This window comes from Podarcis liolepis (assembly GCF_965112155.1).
Source record: "Podarcis liolepis genome assembly, chromosome: 4".
In the NCBI taxonomy this organism is placed as follows: domain Eukaryota; kingdom Metazoa; phylum Chordata; class Lepidosauria; order Squamata; family Lacertidae; genus Podarcis; species Podarcis liolepis.
Window position 1 is genome coordinate 82,103,645 of NC_139558.1, and position 24,059 is coordinate 82,127,703.

At 39.8% G+C, this 24,059-nt stretch overlaps 1 protein-coding gene across 9 annotated transcripts in view; it reads right to left on the bottom strand.

Annotated features, from left to right (window-relative positions):
* The window catches only part of TNFRSF19 (TNF receptor superfamily member 19), a 56,797-nt gene that overhangs the window by 25,203 nt on the left and 7,535 nt on the right, over positions 1–24,059 (bottom strand). For 7 of the 9 annotated variants that reach the window (XM_083498955.1, XM_083498961.1, XM_083498962.1 and 4 more), the window contains 4 exons: positions 13,681–13,779; positions 11,034–11,144; positions 5,792–5,970; positions 3,907–3,992 (listed from right to left, as the gene is read on the bottom strand). In XM_083498955.1, the coding sequence (XP_083355081.1) occupies positions 3,907–3,992; positions 5,792–5,970; positions 11,034–11,144; positions 13,681–13,746 (442 nt within the window). In that variant the 5' untranslated portion in view covers positions 13,747–13,779. Of the gene's footprint in view, positions 1–3,906; positions 3,993–5,791; positions 5,971–11,033; positions 11,145–13,680; positions 13,780–23,643; positions 23,913–24,059 lie in introns of those variants that run through there. The other 2 variants (XM_083498959.1, XM_083498963.1) reach the window with 2 other exon arrangements.

Consider the following 24,059-nt stretch of genomic DNA (forward strand, 5'->3'; position numbering starts at 1 on the left):
AGTAACCGACATAAAATGCTGTGAAAACTCTCTTCTAATCAGACTGATATAAAGCAATATTTATTTTCCACCTTCCCTCCAAGGTGCCGTAGAGGCTCCCTCTCCCCATTTTATCCTCACAACATTTCTGTGAGGTAGGTTAGACTGAAATATGGTGAAATGGGAATTAGAAACTTGATCTCCCAGGTTCTTGTCCTAGTACTAGAACTCTAGGGTTACTGCAGTTGGAAGCAGTGTCCAGGCAGAAATGGGAAAATCTGGATGAATGGCAACAGATATGTTGTCAACTTTGCCAAAAAGAGCTCAAAGCTCAACAACTTTTGTGTCCATATTTTCACTTTTTGAAATATGGCAACCCTAGCTACAACATCACACAAAGGGCAAATATGATTACAATATCTGAGGTGACATTTATTCCTCGTATAACTAAACACTAATGATGTATAATTAAACTATTAGTGATGACAAGGCATGCTTTTAAAATTCAATTTAGTTGCAACTGATTGTATTTATGATACTTTTGCAAATGACCTTCATTTATAAAAGATATAATCACTGTAAGGTAACAAAGAAGGATGTGATAAAATCAGAGAAAACCTGTAGTTAAATTCATTTATAGGATGTTTGTATTAAACTAAGTTATCAAACTGATTTCACTTGTTTAACATTCTTATTTCATAGTTTAATAAGCAAAAGATCTGAAGCTAACACCACACTATTAAACTGCTTAATATTGTTATTTCAACTTTCTAAAAACTCTCTTGCATGCCAAGCTTACCTTCACTAAGACCGCTATATATACTTAATATCTGGCAAAACATTTGTTTACAAGATGATACATATCAACCTCAGAATTCAAAATGCTGGGAAAAATAAACATCACTGCTTCATATAAAAATAGTATTATGAAACTGTATGTCTTGCAAACACATTATGTGAAGATAAAAGGCTTTATCACCAGCAGTCAAAAGCAATGGAATAGAGAAACACACAATGTCTTGATGTCGTGAAAACAGGGAAACTGTACTAGAAGTTACAGGGAGCCAGGAAACTAGACATGCAGCTGCTGTTTTTGGCAAGAGCCATGTGTTAGGAAAACATCTTCTGGCCTAAAGTTCAAAACATTGCTATAGTTTAGTCAGAAAATCTTGCAGAAAATCAATGCTTTTTTATTTCAGACACTGAAACATGAAGCAATCCAGAATGATGGCTCCCCGCATTAACTGAGGGACGGCTTTTGCATGGTCACACGCAGCTCCCCCCCCCGGAGACTACTAGACCCCCAGCAGGGTGGCTGGCTTCACCGCCCCCCCCCCCAAGGTGGATACCTGGAGGTTCCCGCCTAGCCTCATCAATCAGCCAATCCCGGCTGGGGGGGGGGGATGTTGCCAAGGGAATTGGCCAGGTAGAGTTAGGACTACCCACACTCACAATAGAGGGTGTAACTTATCTGTTGGTCCTCAGTCGGCTGCTGAACTTCCCCCACCCTGCCCTCCCTCAGTTTATACCTTCTTTCGCAGTTTAACCTTCTTCCTTACAGCTATGCAGGTGCTGCTGCGGTCCTAGATGGTCGTCATTGAGGGATCGGGAAGGAATTTCCCTGCATTGGCAGGTTCCGCCTTCCCCGTAGCAAACTGTCACAACTTTGGCGGTTTGTAGGCCTTGGGCGGAATCCTTTTGTCTATCTTCTCTCAATGGGGGGGGCATGAAGCAGTGACCCACCCACCCCCTGCGGCGGCAATCCCAGGGTTCCCCGTTAAAGGAGTTATTTTGAGGGGAGGCACTGGCCAAACGCCAATGGGTTGTTAGTACTCTCCCCTACAATGCGGCAAAATGGGGGGCGGGCTTTCTGCTTGGACAGATGTTCTCCAGAGTCAGCCCAATCCCCACACACTTTGGATAACCCTGATGTTGCCCAGATCCCTGGCTGGGGACTGGGAGGGAAAAACGCCCAATGCCTAAGCCAAGGTCTTCCTACATCTGAGAATTTAATAAAGTTGTGGCCAATTTTAATCCTGTAACACATTGTCAGGTGTCATTATCGCAAATGTGGAAGAGCAAACGTTTTATACAGCTTTGGACAATCGGTGGTGAAAATAAGATTAGCCCATATCTTGACTAAAAGAAGCTATGTAAAATAGGTACTGCCAGTGAAATTGTTCAGCTCTCATTCTCAATGAGCTTAATGTTTGCTATTTTTTAAACATTCTGCAACCAGTCTTGGAGAGCCAAGACTTAACAAGGGCTTGATTATTATTTGTTGTAATGAATTCCATCTGATTTTTAAAAGTTTTAAATAAATAATAAAACCCATCAGAAGATAACTGAGTAAAATTTAATGTAAGGTTTTTTTTGCACACTTTCCTACCTTTATTAAAAGTTTTTTTCTTCTCCTCAATACAGAAATAATTGAATATACTGTACATTAATTTAGTATTGTTTTAATTTCTGCTTAAAATCTTGCACTGCCATTGTACAATCAAATTTCTCTGTAAGTAAATGCAAATATTTGGACTTGCTATTTTAAATGAATTTATGCATAGGCTTCAGTTGCTATTATCATATGACACAGAATTTTTTGTTTACCCTATAAAGTTTACCCAAGAACGATAACAATTCTCTTGGCCTTTTACACCCCTTACTTGATCATTACAAAATCCTTTCAACTTTCTGATGGTCTTTTAACAACTCACAAGCAGCTTTTCCATGAGTAAATATTTAAACCATGTTTTAAAGAGGTCTACAGAGAGAGTGAAGATGAAAGCTAGCCCTGAAATTTATAGCCAGCTGGGTAATAATCAACTGCTTCCAGCATTCTGTAGTCCTCATTAATGCCCCACCATATGATGGGACTTTAACTCTGGAAGTGTAGCCTCAACTTGTATTCAAGAGCAAACAAAAATTTGCCAAAGCATACACATTGTGATTAATTTATATAGCCACATAACCTTAATATTTGCAACTTTTATCTACTGAGATAAAGAATTAGCAGTGTACAAATGTATGCTTAATACTTGAATGAATTTGAAGCATTATGCAAAACATTATATGTTCTTACTAAAAATGCATTATGTTATTCACACATTACTATTTTATTTATTATTTATACTGCACCTATGTATACTGTTCTTCGCACAAATAAAAACAAATTAGAAAACTGCACCATGAATGGCATCAAAATACTAGAAAGATAGTTTGATACCAGAACTCATTATTAAACAGAACTACAGGCACTGTCGATTCATGTCAATATTAAAACATAACACGTGACCCATAGCAAAATGTTAGTGTGGGACACAGCCATTCACAGTTCCAGTTGGTTAGCCATGCCCTTCTGCACAGTGCTTCATTTCATTCCTCCTCTTGCCATAAAGAGAAGGCTTCCATTAAAACCACAAGGAAGCAAGGGCATACAAACAACTCCAGGATTATCCCCACAGCCAGGCTCAGCTTCAAATCTGGGATTGTTCTGCTCAGAAGTGAAGAGGAGCCAAGGTCAACAAGAACAAGGGCTGGGAAACCACTCAGAGAAACAATTACTGGTTAACATGCTTGTACACTATTCATCCATTTGTGGCTGAAGCTTGCGCCTCATTCTGCAAGGGACAAAGCTCTCGAGTACCAGTTCTGCCTGGAGAAGGGCTGCCTAGTGCTTGTCCCATGTTAGAACCTGGGACAGTGCACTGGGAAATCAGCAGGGCCTAGGCTAGACAGCCTCTTTTAAAAGGCTAGGATTATCAAGCAGTTTTATTTTAGTGGTATGCCATTTGCTTTTCCAGGCGAGGTATTTGTGGCAACATATCAGTTTCAATTATCAAATTCAATTCAGCTGTACATGTTAAAAAAAAACACCCCCAAACAAACCTGAATTCAATATCATACTATTTTACTGTCAGGAGCACTTACAGTGAGGTTCATAAGGAGGTGGAGGGTCACCACAAGGAACACATTCCATATCCTGAAAGCCCCCAAGCTTGGTTTTTCTATAGAATCTGAAAGACAGAGGAACAGATCACACATTCCTCATGTTGTCTACAAAATTTTAACAGCAGGACATACAGACATCTTTCATAGACATGGAAGAGTGTACCTAGAGAACAGCTCTGAAAAAATGTGAGATCATGCAGTAAATCACTGACTAAGTTAGAGGATAAAATCCAATGTCTATTAATACCAAGGACAGATATTAAAGTTCTTAATGGGAGGGGGAAGGGAGCAATGAAGCCAGCTTTCCTTTTAGCTATTTCCCCACCACCACTTGTTTCACAGTAGTAACAGTCAATTTCCAAGATCACATCACCAAAGAGCAGCATTTTGAGAAAGGTTCTGATGAGTGTGGGGACCTGTACAACATTCCAAACAGCTTATGTATGGAATTTCTGCCCATTCCCCCCCCCACCCGACAACAGTCTGTACATAATGATAAACAATGGTTTGCTGTGTTGTGTGGATGAGCCTCTATAAGACCGTGTGAAGCACTAGGCTAGCATACTCTCCCATCTGTCCTCCCATGCAGCTGGGAAGAGCACTTCTACCAAGTTTCGATTCAAAGAATCTTGGCTAACTGTTATGTATAAGCTGGGAACCGTGATTCATGGCAAATGGTTAGTTAAACAACCATATTAATAAATTCATGGTTTGAAGTTTGCTTGTTTAGCAACTAACCATTACAGTGGTACCTTGGTTTACAACCAAATGGAGGTCCGTTTGTAAACCAAAACAGGTTGTAACCCAAGGCGTGTTTTCGCTAATGTGGCCTCCAAATTTTTTTGGGTATGTAATAAAAAAAAGGGTTGTAATCCAAAAAAAAGGTTGCAAACGGACATACACTTCCGGGTTTGACGTGTTTGTAATCCAAAACATATGCAAACCAAGACGTATGCAAACCAAGGTACCACTGTATATGATTTAATGTTTTTAAAGTAATGCTAAACTGAGATTCTTTGAAACCAAACCTGGGAAAAGTCCTTCTAGCCATGGAACAGGAGTGGAAAGGAATAAATAACAGAGTTTGAAACTTTGTTTAAGGGCTCATGGAGGCTCATCCACATAGTGTTAAACCATGGTTTTGTGTATATGCAAATATAAGACCAAGTCTTATATTTAACCATATATGAGAATATTTTAAGCTCTTGTTCCACAACTGTGGTCACTGAAATAAAAGAGAACTCTATCTTTTTAGAGGTAGTGCCATCTTTCTGATAAAATTCTATGTGTTGTGCTGTGAAATAAACCAACTCTTCAGCACTAGCTTAAGCACGGTAGCATGAAAATTAGAATTTTTCATGTCAGAGTGATATTATGTTTACAACTTTTTTAAAATGACCAGAAACGCATGTGGAATACAGTAAGCCTGCAATTTACATTGGGTTATGTTCTAGGGATCGTGCCTAAAGCCAAAATAGTGTCTAGTCAAAACACATTGGGTTCAATGGCAGGTGGGATTGCCAAAGTCTTTTTTTCCTGGATGCCCACCCTCTATTTATTTGTTAAGTGTAAAGCTGAATGTGCACAAGCTAAATATACGTAATTTGAGGGGTTATTGTACATGTGGTTAACGGATTTCATAGTGCTGGAATAACGTAATGTTTCTCATTGAAGCACTGAAGTATTCATCAAGGACATGAAATCAGTCCTGAAGATATAATCAGCAAAACAAAAAGGTAGAGTCATCAGTCTATGATGGGAAAGCCAGCCAAGTCTCAGATTGTAGGGCTTTCTAAATCTGAAGTGTGTTGTACTAACCCTGCAGACAAGTTATTTCTAGTTTCCTTATGATTCCTTAACTCACCCTGGCAAGCAGTCTCCACAAACAGCATTGCTGGTAGCAGAACAATTGGCTTTCTGAAATCGATTTATTAGAGCGCAGTCCAAACATGGTTTGCACTTCTGAAAGCCCCTGTCCTCCTTAAATCTGTTTGGTCTGCATGTCATGCACTGGGCATCCTCCCCATATCCAAAGCCGCATTCCTGTAGGGATTAACAAGCAAGAACACACTATTCAGAAATTTAGAAGCGTGAATAAAGGGAGATTGCAAGGATGAAGCAAAGACTCAGTGTAATTATTTCCGAGAATAAGACTTTCTAGAGACAAAAGCAATCCTTTCAGCAAGTTCAAATGTGTCTTCCACTACTAATAATCTCCCTTACTTCTATAAGCAATACTTATTCATCTACTTTATTTGAGAAATGGCTAAGCATTAGAATGATAAAGGACTCCATGGTCTCCCACAGCTACATTATTACAGGCTTATGGGAATTATTGAGCTGTCCATTATTAATTAAGCTAGGTTTGTGAAAATGCAGAAGCTCTAAGTTCTTAGACACTTACACCAAAACAGGAAAAATAAAAGCATATCAAATGATAGTAGCTAAACTAAGTAAGTAAATAACCATTTGCAACTGTTTGAAATATGCATCTTTCATCTTTATAATAAAGTACAAAACTCTGCTTTTCACTAAAAAACAAGGCATCATGGATCCAATTTTTTTTAAAACCCAAATATTAACTACCAATATTAACATGTTTTCAATGTTTATTAGCAACACTGAGAACATAGTGAGGAGCTGGTGCTATGTATTTAAAATAGCTAGAATATGATAGTAATTTATTTAGCAAAATTGGAGTGCAAATTACTTTATTTAAGGAATGTGTGCACCTTCCTTCAATATTTCCAAGGTGGTTCACACAAATGATATAATACAATAAAACAGCATCAATGATATTAATAAAATAGTAAAGCAAAACTGAATAAAAACAGCAACATAAAATATACCATTAAGTTAAAATTCTTGAGAAAATAAAAAGGGTATTTGACTGATGTGGAGGATACATTACCTATAGCGCTCTGAGAAGTGAATTATTTAATCAAGGTGCCACTATGAAGAAGGCCTTCTCCCCAGTCACCACCACGTGACTCATTTTAGACGGCTGGGGAGGGCTTCTGAAAATAACCTCCGTGCATAGGCAGGTTTATGTGGGAGTCCACCATGTTGCTATTTTAGAGTGCTCATGATAAAGCCTTACCTTACCCTCTTCCTTGCATATTTTTGTGGCAGTTTACAGCTACTGTTTCAGTACAAATTTAAAATGAATTGGTTTCTTCACTGTGTGGTACCAAATGTTTAGGAGTCATACAGTAAGCATGATGACATCAAGTGCTATGTAGTCAACCAGATAAAAAGGGAGTGCAGGTGTATCCCACACTTTCCTATTTCTTTGGGAAACCCTTTCCCTCCTTGTAATTTTCTATTGCCAAAACCAGCCAAGTGGTGTCTTTCTTGCAAAAGCTAACTCTACAAAAGCCCTCTGCTAGACAAAATGATTAGCTTTGCCTTTAGGAAGCAGCTGAAAGACTCTCTCATTTGGCTTTAGGGAGGTTAAAGTTATGCCTGTTGTTGAAAAAAAAATCACTAAGATCAAATTTTTATTCAGAGTCATAAGAGTGGGTTACAATGTTCATAGTAGTCCCTTTTTGATAATAATAAGCACCAGTATGGCATTACTGCAAATATATTCCATAAACAAACTGCAAGGGATATCTGCATTTATATTGTTCTGGCAATTGGTAGTATATAGGGGTGATATCAGGAACAAGAGTTTTAGAAACACACTTCTCCCACACCCTTCCCTTAAATACTAGATAAACTAAAAACACAGCATTTTTATATGAAGTAATTTGTTTCTTTTTAAAAAGCATATTCTGAAATGTGCATACTGTAGTTAGAGTTGCAAAGCATATTGTTTGAAAGAGCTAATTTTGAAGGACAAAATGTTATCCAGTAACTGCTTCAAAATAGTTCCTTTGAAAGACTTGCCAAAGATATGGAAGATATGTTTTAAATAGCACATACAATAGACCAGTTTCCTGATTACTATGTTAAAAGCAAGCAAGATGATCTAACGTGTATCTAATTTAATGGACAGAGAATTGGACAAAGTAAAATAATTTATTTAGAAATTATCTATAAGCCTTCAGACTGATGCAAGCAATGAGCTTTAAATAGGGTTAAACCCAAATGGCCCCTCAAATTTCACAGACATATTTGACAAGGCATTAAAGGCAATGTATTTTAAGTGGGCATTATTTTTTGGGTTTAAGAAAACACTCACTGGCGCTCTTGAAGTTCTGTCAGGCTGGTGGCTGCCATTCCTCCCCCAACCTCCATATCACTATAAAAAAGGGGCACTGTATTAAGGGAAGGAAACAAAAACAGTGGCTGCCACCTTGATGGCTCTTCAAGAGCTCACATTTCATCAACCACTCCCAAAATGAAGCCTGCTAAAAACAGTGGGAGGGACATGAATCTGACCTTTAGACAGTTTGTAAGTAAACCAATTCTTAACTTACCAAGCCTCTGGTCTTTTCCTATGCTGGGGGTAGAGAGATGTTTTGGAACTCACAAGGGCATATTTTAAAGGTCTAACAGTCCTTATTTCCACGCTTTATTTTGTTGCATATTTTGTGATTTTAAATCTCTGCTAAGGGTTCTCTCATCAAAGAGTACTTGCCCCAAACTTAAGATCTTGGCAACCAGGAATTTTTACCTGTATTTTCTTGAACCAACAGATACAAGCTGTGTATTGCTAACAGTGTACTGCTAACAGTGACTCCATTGAACAAGGGGAAGTATAGTGAATTCCATAGCCATGAGTTAATAGTACAAACACACATGAAGTTTATTTCCTCTTCTTCCCTCACCCCCCATCTCCCAAACAGCCAAACAGCCCTGTCTCTCTTCTCACTACCCCACTTTACTGGCTTCTCTATCAGGGCTTGGTCTAGTCATTTCATTGCTGGGACAAGGGTCCACCCTGGAATATGCCATCTACCAACTGGAGACAGCAGTAGAGGAAGCCACGCAGGGGTGGGGTGAGCCACCCCATTCCTTTCTCTCTGCAACCACATTCTGCCCCTTATCAGTGCTTCATGTGACAAAGTAAAAGAAAACATAAAACCCTGTGTATTCCTAAGCATTTGAGTATTTTACTTGGGGCTATCATGCCCCCCCAAGACTTTCAGATATATTAATCCAACAGAGTGACAGAACTGGAGTAGAGGCATAACCTTTAAGTCAGTCGGCCTCACTGACTCAATCTTCTGCTGCTCTCTTACCAAAATATCCCAGGCCACAGAGGGCTAGCAGAAGGAGGGGGGGGGGATATGATAAGAATATGAAGGACCAAATGTGATATTCCCAGAAGAAGCTCCAGCAAGGAAGCTGGGCAGAGAATGAGAAGTCTTTTCCTGTGAGAACCAAGGCAACAGCCCCCTCCTCATTCTGCCTCCCCAAATCTCTGTTCTCTAGTGAGCTTCCACCTGAGCCCATAGGAGAGGAGAGGAGCAGCAAATCAGCTGAGAAAGGAGAAAGCTGCAGCCTGAATGAAACTCCTGTTCTGCCCCAGCAGGAAAGGGAAGGTATGTTACAAGAACAGCCAATGTTTTGATTTATACTTGCATGTGAACATGTATCTTACATGTGTATTCACTGTAAGATACATGTTCACATGCAAGTATAAATAAAATGTGGTTTTGGAGATCTTTAATATGGAGGCAGTTGTGTACCACAGGAGTCTGGATAATGCAATGGTAGAAAGATTTGGAAATTAGACAAGGTAGAAATTGGAAGGGCAGGTAAAACAGCAATAGTTATCTATTCTGAAGAAGTAGGGAGAGCAGAAAGACACCATTCCATGAGTTCCACCATAGCCTGCAGGTGTGAAGTAATGACTTTATATTTGGGTGATCCTGTTTTGCTTCCAAACGTACAGGCACTTGGCCACCCAAGCAAATGGGAGGAGAAGACTCTGCCCCTGGAAATCTAAGTATCATAGGTTGTCGGACAAAAATCAGGTAAGAGTTTAATGAGCAACGTTGCTCTAAGGTGTCAGAAACTGAAGAGCTAATATTTACCATCTATCTAAAGATAAAAGATGAAAAGAAGCAGTTAACCAAGGGAGAGGCTTTCACAAAAGATGGTTATACAACCCTAAATAAATCTAATCTGAGTCACCACCAGAATATCTCAACTCTCCTGAACTCTCAGTGTACACTGCTTTCTATGGGAAACTTCTTGTCTAAAGGACTATTACCAGAATTCATCCACATTTGGATTTGTTGTTGTTGAGCTCAAATTAGGCAAACCAACCATGGTTAAGAAAAATCCACTGGGTTTGACCACAACCCTAAACTTTAGTTTTAAAAAGACACAATTTGTAAGCTAACAACAAACCATGGATTCACTTATTGGTTTGTTGTTAACAGCAAGCTGCCTGGAGTGGGTTCCGATGTTCAAGCAAGTCACAACAAATAATAATTTAGCTTTACATGCAAATACAACCACTCCATAGCATGAAAATACTTTCTGCTCCTCCAAGTGGCAAAAAGCCCATAGTAGCAGTATTAAATGTTATTTATGACACTCATAAGATGCACAGCTTTTCATTTAACTAAAAGCAGTGAAAAAAGGGTGTAATGTTCTTTAAGAATAAAATCTCCTACTAAATTTTAAGCTTGTGGATGCTCTGAGAAAATCAGTTCAAAGAAAGCAGAAACCACAAAGCTTCTGTTTTAACATTTTTACTCCAGAACCAAATATGGCTAAGAATCTAATCACATGTTTTTGTATATAAAGGAATGGCCTAAAAGTTATGAATAGCCTCATAACTATGACTCTGCCAAAGTGTATCACAGAATATTGGTTGCTGTGAATACCAACTGCTGTGGAACACAAATGTGAGGGTGCTATTGTGCACGTGTCATCTTTGTGGGCTTCCCATAGACATCTGGTAGGCCTCTATGGGAAAGCAATGCTGGATTAGATGGGCCTTTGGGTCTAACCTAGCAGAACTGTTCTTAAGTTCTTAATACTGGGAATCTAAATATTTTTAACAAAACACTTGCTTGTCATTTCTAAGTGCCATTTCACAACCCTCAGAGACTCAATACATAAAACTCAAGTTAATCTCAATAACTGGGAAACATAGGATCAAAAGAAAAAATGGTTTAGAGAATGTGAATATACATGCATACCTTAGACAGTTCCATGCCAGGTCCACATTGTTTGCATAGCATACAGTTTCCATCATGATCCCTGAACTCTTGCTCTCTACAGTCTCCAGTTTCACAAATTACAGTGTTTGTCTAAAAATGAAAATATAAAATTAATTAATAGTGCTTCAGTTAATCTGTTTCTATTGGTGTAATCCTACATGTTTTGCTCCTCCTTCCTGGTGCTTTCAAGGTATTGAGATTGCACTCCCTGGCTGCAGTCCTGTATGCACTTATTTAGGATCAGGTAAATACCATTGAACATTTGGCATGTGGCCCTTCTTAGGATCCAGAGCCTCTGGCACCCCACCCTGAAACACTCCATTTCAGGCCTTTTTGCAGGCTATAGTCAGTGAGAGGACCATTGGCAGTAGCTTCCAATCTTGCTGGTTGAAACAGTAGCCTTACAGTATTGGAGCTCTCTTTACTGGTGGATAAACCTATGCTTTATCCTAATCATCTCCAGTAGGAAAAATCTTTGAAAGCAAATTTCTGATGCAACATATGTGCTTAGATTCATTTTATCATTAAGACATGTAACTGAAATAGTTTTAACTTTTATCTATCTAATTAAATTGGTTTAGAAGCAAAGTCAAATTGGTGATATGTATCTGTGGTACCTTAAAATATAGTTAACATTTGTATTTTTGAAGTGTTTTCCTGGAAGTAGAAGCTATTAACAGAAATGCACCACTCCTCACTGAAGCAAGTTGGATCTATTAGGCACAGCTAGGGAATCCTTAAACTAATTTTTTTAAGTATACAAATATCAAAATTCTATTGACAAACTACGTAAACTAAAATTACAAAAATCTTTAAAAATCACTAAAACAAAAATAATATGCTACATCTTAGTATTTGAAATTGTGCAAAATAGGTCTTTAGTCAGAAATAAGTCTCACTGTATTCACTAAGGCTTACTCACTGTATTCACTAAGGCTTGCTCACAGAGAAATCTATTTAGAATTACAGCCTTACACACAAAACTGCCATTTAAAATCAGTGGTACTTAAATTAACTACGTGTTTAAGTTCTACACACATTTGTGAGACAAATACACATAATTTTCAATATTACTTCATTATTATTATTCAAGAGCGTGGGTGGTGACTTCTAAGTATTGTTATTCTGCCAGTATGAGCTAGAGGTTTGCTAATCTTAACTAAGCTTGTAACAACACCACATTCATGAACTGCTTTGGGATAATTCACAATATCTTAATCAGCTGAATTTTATCAATAATCTTATAGAGCCTTCCCAACCTGTTGACCTTCAGATGTTTTAAACAACAGCCCCAACCAGCATGGCCAACGATTAGGGATGCTTGTTCTGGCCAGTTATTCTGCAATTGCCACTGATTACTAAGAAAAAATATCTCCAATATATTCCAAGAGGACATGAACACTTCCTCTCAAGCTTCCCAGTATTTCCACACTGTTGATCAGTTCCTCCCTGTTGGTGAGGACCATGTCCAAGATAGATGATCCTCATGTTGCTTCTTCCATTTTCTGGGAAATAAACTTGTCAGAAAGCAATGGAGGAATTTGTTGGAATTTGTTGGATCATACATTCTTGGTGGAGTTTTGAGTTCCAACAAATATCAGAGAAGCCTAAGTCTCCCATGACTACTGTGTATCTCTTTGTTGAATGTTTGGTAATCTACTCTAGGAAGGCATCCAAGTCTTTAGTCTTCAGTCTTGCTTGGCTGTCTTTAGCAGACTCCTCCTCCTTTCTTGTTTGGTCTATTCCTTTTGAACAGGTTATATGCTTCAGTTTCTACATTCCAGTCATCAGTCTCTTCCCACCAGATTTCAATAATGCCTATTAGGTCATATTTGCCATCCTGTTTTAAGAGCTCAAATTTGTCTTGCTTGTTTCCCATATAGTGAGCATTAGTATAGGAATAACTGAAATCATGAGTCAATCCCTCCAGCTGCTTCCATCTTGTAGTTTCTTGTCTTTTAAGCAGTTTCTGGACCACCACCTCAGTTACCTATGCATCAATGAAGCTATTATACCCAATACCAGGTGTTCCCCTGCTATTTGTAAAATTGTCTCCCACCCCATAAGGATTTAGTTTAAAGTTCTCCTGATCAGGTTTGCAAGACTCTTAAGCAAATATATTCTTGCCAACCGCTGTGAGGTGCAACCCATATCTTGCCAGATGTCCTTCCTCAAAACAGAGGAGATCATAGTCCAAGAAGCCAAACTCTTCCTGACAACGCCACTTGCACAGCCAGTGGTTTACTTTGAGTATTTTCCTCTCTCTTCCTAGGCCACAAATGTCATCAGGAAAGAGTGTTCAAAAAGCCACCTTTGCCCCAAGGCTCTTCAACTTCCTGCCCAGAGTTTCATACCCCATGCTATATGTCAAAGGCTGTGTCTGGCAGTATTGTTCGTACCCACACAAATCAGAAGGGTTGTGGTCAGTGGGGTTTATAAAATTTGACGACAACTCCGTCACACTGTAAATCTATGCACCTGGAAGACAGCAAACCTCCCAGGACATCTTGTTACTTCTGAACACTGTTGTCTCTGATTCCCTCAGTAGGGAGTCATCTACTACCACCACTTGTGCAACCCACTGGAGCATAAATTCACAGCACACATCAAGAAATTGTCTACTTACAAAACATATTAGAAGTATCAGCAACTTCAGCATGCTAGAATGCCACTGTGACCTTTTTGTATCCATTTCTGAAGTCTTTCCTTTGATGAAGTACTAAATCTGAAAAAAGAAAATAATTTTAAAACTTCAGGGTGGATGAACTAGCAGTGTTGCATCTAGGTTTGAGGCCTGCACAATGGTGAGTAATCACATATGGGAAAACTGGTAACTCCTGAAAATCTGACCTAGTCCTTACAGAACTGTTTGGGCTGTGCTGCTTTAGTCTTCCACGTGCTCCATAGAGAAATAGATTCCTCCACATATATACTAAATGACAGAATGAAGGGTTTTTAGCCTAGCATTCTCCCTGCCCTCCAATATAGTTTTCTACATGCAGTAAATGTTTTCGTACAAAGGAACATTCAGTCATTTGTTCACTCTCACCTGGGATCCAAAGTGGTACATCCTAATCAGCATTACTATTTAAGTTACTGCAACTCTGAACTGTAGCAAAGTCTCCAATAATCCAGTCACAGCCACTGGCTCATCAAAAGTAAATCTCTACTGGCAATGAACAAGAGAATTTGTTTGGAGCTAAGAATCAAGCTAAACATAAACTTGAACCAAACTCAGCACAGAACCTTTCTCTTTCCTGATTTAGAACCCCAATTCTAATCTGAAAACCTACGGTATGTTGGACATAAACTTAGATAGAAAATCTGCCTGATGCACAAGGAACATAGCTAAAGGCCCACACATGCACTTGGTTTGGGAAGCAACTCATTGAGCCAGCATTTGGCTAGACTGGCATGCAAATCTCTCTAATATGTAAAATCTTAAGGATGTTGTCACATTGCAGTTTGGCTACACAGACAAGTGGCACTGCAAATGACAGTGTGCTGAGCTGCTGAGCTGGTGGATGGGAGGATCAAAAGGACAGAGATAAAGACCCAGGAAATGTGAGCAGGAGGGTGATCTAGGCAAGGTGAGGAGGAGGGATCTGGAGGATGGAGATATGGATGGGCAAGCAGCCAAGACAAAATTAGAAGGAGAAGGAAAGAAGAGAAAGGGAGCTATGTGCAAGCAAGTGGCTAAGGCAAGCAATGGCAAGAGCTAAGTTTTTGTTTTGTTTTTGTTTTGCCAAGGTGTAAAGAGGAAGGACAGATCCTGAAGCTGAGACTCCAATACTTTGGCCACCTCATGAGAAGAGAAGACTCCCTGGAAAAGATCCTGATGTTGGGAAAGATGGAGGGCACAAGGAGAAGGGGACGACAGAGGACGAGATGGTTGGATAGTGTTCTCGAAGCTACCAGCATGAGTTTGACTAAACTGCGGGAGTGCCTGGCATGCTCTGGTCCATGGGGTCACGAAGAGTCGGACACGACTAAATGACTAAACAACAACAAAAGAGGAATAGGTGAGGTTGGTGAGCAAAAAGGAGCGGGTCTTGTCATCTGGGCAGCCCTGGCCCTCCATACACACTGTCTTAGCTTGCGCCCTGGGTAGGTCATTTTGGTGCTGCAAAAACTATGTGGGAAGAAGCAAAGGAGGGACAACAAATTTGATACAGCTTTTCTTATATATAATGGGCCATACACTTTAAAAGCTGGGTATGCCAGCTTTTTATTATGATCCAGATATATTACTTTTATATTTTATATATTACTTTTCTAAGGCTGAAAAAGAGCAGCCATATAAATAATGTCTGAATACTAGGTACCCATCCCATTCTTCAGTCACTTATCTCTTCCTCATTCTCAGACTTAGGGCTCTTGGGTTCAAGGTGAGCTGCAGCAGTCACTTCCAATGACTCAACCACAAGTGCATATAACTTCAGATGTGCAAAATAGCCCCCACAAGGCCTTCTAAAAAAAATCTTCATCTCATTTGTGCCCGAAGAGCTATGTGCACAGCTCACATGATTATGTGCTTGATTTCTGGGTCTGCTGATCCCAAGGGCTAGATGACAATTAATGTTACTGTTGGTAACAAGGCAACTGGCAGACTGTAATGCAAAATAAAACAAATCACTATTATAATGTCCAAGTGCACTCCTTTTTTTCTAGGTTTCCAGTTTCAAGAGGCCTTTCATAAAATCCTCATAGCACAGCACGCTGGTGATGCATGCTTACAACTTATATGCTTAATTATGGTGTTTGAAATTTCAAAAGCTGGTAATGATAAACTAAACTAAATAGGAACAATTGTGATATATGGCAATACTATGATAATAAACAACAAATACAACAAATACAACAAATACAACAAAATACAACAAAACAAGAGGTAACCAACTTTTTGGTGCCCATTTGCAGTTATAACTGTCAGTTATTATCTGATCCCATCCAAAGGCTTGGACTAACAAATATATTAAAAGAATCAGAAATTAAACTAGTATAGAAAAAACATCATAGCAAGTATTCTATCAGGTACTTTCTGGAGAGCAGAAAGGATAGGGTATAAATTTAATAAACAATAATCATGCTAAGATAATGGAATGAGTCTTACTGTATTTACCTGAAAAAGACTCATTCCATTGCTGATCCACAGTGCCCCTCCCAATTGGCTAGTCACTTCTCAGGTAGTGGGACAGACAGAAAGGCTCCTTCCACTGGCCTGCTTTGACACATTTGTACTTTTTGTTCCATCTGCTCTAAATTTTTCCAATCAATAACTAAGGGAAAGATCTAAATATAATAAAATTAAAATCTGCCTCTGTACCCAATTATCTCTGGTTAACAAATGCCAGCAAAATAATACAAAAAAATATGTGTACATATTATTTTATATTATTTTATGAAGCTTTCTGCAGAGATATTCTTTTCTTATGCAATTCTTTGAGTATTTTTATATTGAATAGCAAATATAACATTTTCCTATGAACATTGCCAAACCCAATACCAGTGTCAGGAATTTCACATGCAGAAACTAAGTCGTACACTTCAAAAGCCAAACATTTCACATCGCATAATTCTACTACTAGCCTAGTACATCTGCTCATCTTGCTGTGAACTCTAAGTCGATTGCCTCATCTATATATTGAAGAATTACTCAGCCTCCAAAATAGAGCAATTCATCAAAAGGCTCTGAGTTGAAGTTTACAACTGCTGGAACTTCCAAAAAGAAGTCTGAGAACATCTGGATATTAAATTTCAGAGAACTCATTTAGCCTCAAAAGTTGCAAATTCTCTTCAGTACTTTACAGCAAATATGTCTGAACTTTCTAATCACACAAGTTTTATAGGCACTTTTCAATTCACAGAAACATCTCAGGAGACGGCTCAGCTAATATACGTAGGAAGAGTATTCAATGTAGCATGCAGTATGATCCCTGATTTGGAATATGCAGCAATAACATAGTGCTTTTCACAAAGAAAATTAGATTAAAAAATAAAAGGACTGGAACATACAAATAACTGACTGACTTGCCTGGAAGCAAGTCTTGAAAGGAATGAAACTGTGCCAACTGCGTGTTTCCTGTTTCTGTCTCCAGTTCAAACATTTCTGGTTTAAAAACAGACATTACTGCACTTAATAATAGGCTGCTATTGGGCAAATTTGTTCTCTACTGCTATCAAGTGGCACTGTACTGATGTCAGTTGGACACAAGCCATTCAGTCTATCCTTTTCCTGTGTATACAGAGAGCAAAATATGTCCAGAAATGTTGTATCCCAAATCCAACTAATATAGACATTTTGTTTCTACTTATTAATATTAATAATGAGTTTTAATTAACAATATAAAAACTTTTTCTCCTACCAAGGGATAGCCACATCAACATAAAACATTCATTAGAAAATACTGTTTTGCAAAGGAAATGAATGTTTCTGCTAAATTGTCCAAATCCTAACTTAAGTTGTGATCTGTCCCCATCCACATCTGATAGCAGCCAGTAATATACGCACATGGATGCCTAAAGAGAAGTATCTCCCAAGTTTGTTTTAAGTATAACAAGAGAATAATTTTAATGTGAATGTAGCTATATATCTGGGATACATAATCCTTCATAACTTTTAAACCAAGTTCCAAAACATACATCAGTCTGCATGTTGTGGTGGGCAGCATTATATTTTGTTTTTCCATATGTAAACATGCAACAGTTTAAAACTACAACACCTATTGTTTCATCCAGTCAGACTCCATGAAGTTGGACCTCTATTTCTCATTTTCATTCTGTATGGTTTAGAATAACTAAAAACTGTTATTCCATTACATTGCTTTAGAAAAAATGGTCACTAAGTATTTTAAAAACTTTGTACATCCCATATTACTAACAGTATTAACACAGGATGTGAACTGCCCCGAGACCTCCGGGTATAGGGCGGGATATAAATTCAATAAATAATAATAACATTATTTTGCAGTGCATGCAGAAAATTAATAGGCAAACAAATAGGCTGTAAGGTTTTTATAATTATTTTCATAGCGCTGTCAACATGCGTAGTACTTTTCAAAGTTGAAGCAAAGACAGATCTCTTCCTCAAGGAACTAACAGTGCAGTCCTATGCAATACATTCACAAGCCCCACAAGTTCAATGGAACTTTGTCCCAGGTATGTCACATATAGTTTGCTGCCTTACAAACTAGGTTTCTTTTTGGTAACTGGGTAGGGAAGACAAAGAGAGAGAGCAGTGTAGAGGGTGGTAGTATTAAGTTGACATGTTCAATCCCCCTGCCTCTATTCATCTCCCCACAAAGCTGAAGTACCACATGCCATGCCAGTGTGGTGTTTATTGGTCTAAGACCAGGGAGACCAGGATTCAAAACCCCACTCAACCATGAAGCTCACCTTGGAACAGTCACTGCCTGTCAGGCTAACCTACTTCACAGGGTTGTTGGCATCCATCTATCTCAATAGACAATGGAGTATGCCTCCAGGGATGAAGTCAAACTGTGTTAGCAGCACTGAAGTGACCTTTCCAGAGCACAAGCCTGGGCAGTATGTATGGAAGTCCTGGATTGACGACAAGACACCTCCTCCCCTGCCTCGCTGATGTGGTCCAAAGGAAAGCAGAGCAATACATTTGGCACCAGCTTGGCTGCAGGAGTTGCTGGAAGGAGGCACCATCCAACCATCTTAGGGACTCCACTCCAGATTTGTGTAGGGTTTACTTCTTAGCCTTTTGTTCTTCTGAAGTTATCCTGCAAGGTTTAGGATCATTGTTTTCCTTCTCCTAGATGGGCTACCTTCCCAGGGTGACAAACCCCATCTGCCCCTCACTTCCCTCTACAGAAAGTGCAGAAACCACCTTATTGACCACTGGACCCACTATTGGGCTTGTCTGCTCAATCTGCCAGAGACTGTCTTCATAAACAGGAGAAGTCCCTAACTCACCAAGGGTTTGAGATCCATCAGCTACCCCCACCTGGTTTGATGGGATTAAAGAATGGGCAGAACTATGTACTCTACCTTGAGCTCCTTGGATAAAAGGTGGGGTATAAATGCAATAAATAAGTAAAAATAATACGACTAACTATTCAAGCTAACTACTCTTTGTTGCTTTACTATTACTGCATTTCTATTTGTAAGTGGTGCAGTGCTTAGACTATTGGACAGGACAGGGGAAATCAGGGCTCAAACCCCTAAGCCGTGAAACTGACTTGGGCCAGTCACAGTCTCTCAGCCTTACCTACCTCACCAAGTTGGTGTGATAGATATATAAGAACATTCAGGGGTAAGTAGTTTCAAAAGCAGCAACTAAGCTTAAAATATAGCTTACATATAAGTTGTGTGTATGCCAACCCTAATTTCTTAAAATCAAAAGCATCTGTAGGAGTCTGAAATCTTATTTGGAGAATCAGATTTGGGAGAAGAGAAGAGTCTGTTTTTCCACTTAGCATTGTCCTCAGGCTACCCAGGAGTTCTAAATGAACAGATGGGGATGCAAAACCCCCACTCCACCCCAAGTTTAAGCAGTGCATAATAGCTAGGATAAAAAGGAAAAGGTAAAGGTAAAGGACCTTTAAGGACCGGACAGTTAAGTTCAGTCGTGAATGACTCTGGGGTTGCGGCATGCATCTCGCTTTACTGGCCAAGGGAGCCGACATTTGTCTGCAGACAGTTTTTCCAGGTCATGTGGCCAGCATGAGTAAGCTGCTTCTGGCGAAACCAGAGCAGCGCACAGAAATGCCATTTACCTTCCCACCAGAGTGGTACATATTTACTTGCACTTTGACATGCTTTCAAACTGCTAGGTTGACAGGAGCTGGGACCGAGCAATGGGAACTCACCCCGTCGCGGGGATTCGAACTGCTGACCTTCCGATTGGCAAGCCCTAGGCTCAGTGGTTTAGATCTCAAGAAAGAGCTATTTTAGGGATGCCCAAACGCTTTGGCATTCCCAGTGGGATTGCAATTTTTTATTATTATTTATTAGACCCTTATACCATATCACAAAATATTTTTTTTTAAAGTCCCCCTAGTTCTGAAAACCCTGGGCTAAATAACAGGGAATAGGTTTCACTGTTGAGGAAACAGTAAATATGAGCAACTTCAAATGTATTGGAAGTTTGTTATGGCTGTACTGTTTCTTGATTAGTGTTCTGGATAGGCTTAACTACACTGAAATCATAAATTGAAATGGTTGAAATTACTGTACTGTCACTCTAAAATGTTCCTGCTATCATCTAATTTCAGGTATTCATGTTTGGTAATTTGGTATAATTTCACTGTATGCATTTCCTGATCTTACTTTACAGCAAATATATTTTGTATTTATGTCAATTACATACAGTTAACACAAAGAAAACACTATGGATCTAATAAGCCAGACAACACAACACAACACAAACAGCTCAGGTGGATAACATAATACGTATTTATGTAGCTACAAGAAAATATAAACAGATGTCATGGAGATTAGCTTCTGCAATTAGCAAAATACAACGTGTAATAAATCAATAAAGCATTAATCTATCCCACTCAGCACCTCCTATCTGCTTCCCCCAGCCTCCTCAACTTATAAACCTAGTTGCACAAACTTGACATCAATAAAGGCTCCTACATTCATATCACCAATGTATTTTCTTTAGATTTCACATGCAAAGAGAAGAGGAACAATGTATAATAAAAAGATACTTGACTATTGAGTCCTGGCCTCCTTGACACATAAGCTTTTGATAAACCTCTCACACTTTCCCCAGGCAATCCTTATGTTTGAGAAAAGATTAGAACCTCCACTTATCCATACTATTTGAGCACCACGGGGGAAAAGAATACCATAAGACGGCTAAACAACAACAACAATGCAAGTGCAGAAGATGGCCAGTGTCAATAATATAGAATTGCATGAATCTACACTCTTTATAAACAAAAGACTTCAAAATTTTCCCATTTTGCCAATTCTAAATCCATTTTTTTTAAAAAACATTCCCAGCACATCTGGAAGAACATGTCTACCCTACCACATGTTTCCTACACTTTGGGATGGTAGATCTCAAGTAGCCTGAGCTCTGATATGGGGTCACATGAAAAATATATTAATGGGTTATATTGATAGATTGGCAAAAGACTTCTGCTCCTCTTTTTGTTATGCTAAAAAGTATAAAGGTCTTTTGAACAAATAAAGTTTTTTAGGTAGTTAATGAATTACTCCCCCATATTTCCAAATTCCAATAAACTAGGTTAAATATGAGAACCCATTCCAGAAATGAAAGGTAAATGAATGGGTGACTTGGCAAATATGAGGTCTGTCTTTTCTCCCTAACCACACCAACACATCCAAAGGCAAAGAGTCAATTGCAGATTGTTGAATCAACTTCTAATAAATCTGCAATTAAGGGTAATGCCAAGCAGCATATTGAGCCAAAAAAGGAACATCAAGATCCCACACAGCCACAGACCTTTAGAACTTACTTCTATGTAGTCTGATTTATTTTTTTTACCAGCACAGACAAAATAGCTAACCAAGCACTACTATTTTGTTAAGGCTTTTCCTGACAACTTAAGGGCAAAGGAAAAAACTCAGCAGCCTTGGCAACACGTGTACTTACTATTACGTAAATCCATGCCAGCAGATTTTTTTTTTCAAAGGCCAGTGCTTCAAATCCCTTTCTGACATAGTGTATAATGGGCTACAGTTCAACTGGTAAAGTTCTTGCCAGTTAACATACACTCCCAGCTGTTATCATGATTTATCATACCACGAAATAAGGTATAAACCTTGCGCATTGGCCTGATCCAGCAAGCTCTTCTTTTGTTTTTATATTCAAACAATTCTTTCTTACTTTTGAAGTAGTAACATTTATTACTGCTGATTTACTAAAGGCTACTTTATAATTAGAGATACTTTTGAATTTGTCAAATTCAACATTCAAAGTAAGGGAGGTTGCACATGTATATCAGCAACATCTATGTGCATATTTGAGCTTATTTTAAATGTCAACTATTTTGAACCCTTCAATTTAAGGCACAGGGCAGAGGAACAGAAGGCACCCATGTCTGTTATCTTTGTTAAGCTCAAACCATGGGTTTGTTGTTGCCATCGCCATAGCTCTGGTATACCATACCTATGGAAGTTTTGGTAAAATTTCTTCTGTACAGGCATATATTCCTGGTCTCTCTATTCCACTAAGTTAAAGGTCTTCTCCGCATCCACCAACACCATTCCCAGTGGACATCTGGCATGGGAGAAACTGCCCGATTTGAAGCCACCTGTTTGGGAGGCTATGTGCTACAAAATCTCCAACTGGATCGGTTGTTGTTACCCCTCGACACAATTTTGCTAATTTGCACTATTTGAGGGCTATCTGCTATCTGGTTGCAACACTGTCCCATTTGGAAAGCCAAATAATGCTTCATGTATCTGAACCTGCCTGAAGTAATTTTGCCACTTCTGGTCTCCATCCAGGCATTTGGGTTTAAATTAAAGTTCTGAAGTTATCTGTTCTTAAGCATCTATCTTGTTTGATAGCATAGTTATACCCATACTCCAATATTCTGTATTTAAGACCTGCCTTTTCATCTGTGAATTGACAGCCATGGTTTGAGTGGGTATAATTCTGTAAGTACAATTTATATTTTCCTCTTTAGGCTTGTTTGTTACGGGCAGAAGAGACACATAGCATAGTAAAAAGAAGAAAGGACAATTCCACTCAGAGTCTCTTGACTGGAAAGAGAGCAACTTTAAGTGAGAATTCAGCAGGCAGCACCAGCAAACTCCATTGACACACCAGGGTTTCAACTATTTAAGAGCTACACACTGAAATCCTTATCCAGAAGCAAGCCCCACTGGGCACATTGATACTTAATACCAAGAAAACACACACAGGATTGTACCCACATATAACTGAAAGGTGGGGGCATAAGAACCCACAGAGCATCTTACAATTACAGATTGCTGTGGGGGGGTTGGGGTTAAACATTAACACATCCCCAAAAACAAAACCACGCAGCAGAACAATAGTAAGGCCATAGCACTACAATAGCAAAGCCATATAAAAACATTGTCGGAAATTAAAAGTTCATAATAAGAGGAGGAAGTCAAGTATAACTAAGGAAACATCCCTAGGGAGGGGACTTCTCAAGTCAGGGCGCCACCACAAACAAGGCTTTCACTAGGTGACCTTAACAGATTTGAAACAACCCTGGGGTACTGAAACCATCCCTCCCCTGGCTGGCATAACACAATCAGAAAGCATGGTCTGACGACCACCCACCACCTTCTAGGGGGCTAAGCGGGACGAGGTACCGCCAGCGCCCGGGCGGGAGAACTGGACACCGCGTGCATTCCGCCTTGGGTTGCGCAGCGGGAGAAAGGCGGCATACAAAAGTTGGGAAATAAATCCCAATATCGAGCAGCTAGCCACGTTCTCGGCGCTGACTGCTCCCTCAGCCTCCCAGCCAAGGCAAACCCTTCCTATAAAACCCTCCCTCCCGCCTCCGTCTTTCCCTCAGCCCCGCTGCAGCCGACGCCTTTCTGGCCACCTCGCGAAAGCAAAAGGGCTCATCCCTCTCCCTCAGCTCCAGGGCGGCGGGTGCCTCACCGTCATCGTGGCTCGGCGAACTTGGCTCGGCGAACGAAGCAAAACACACCAGGAAAAAAAAAAAAGCTTAGAGGCGGCGGGGTGTCCGTGACCGTTAAAAGTTACGCCAGCCGCCCGCCACCGGCTGCTGCTGCCGCCGCCGCTGCGCGAGGCTCCCATCCAGCCCCACAGCGGCTCCTCCGCCTCCGCCAGCCAACCAGCCCACCCGCCGCCTCTCTTTCTGCCCCGCAGCTCCCTCTCGTAGCCTAGGCAACCACCCGCCGCTCCACCTCCCTCTCAGCGCTGGGAAGCACGGGCCAATCGCAGGCCGTCGCGCCACGTGACCCTCCCGGGAGGCGGCAACGCTTAAAACTCGAGGCGGACGCGGTGACGGTTGAGGGGGAAAAGCCGTTGGGGCCTGCCCCCCACGCGCCGCT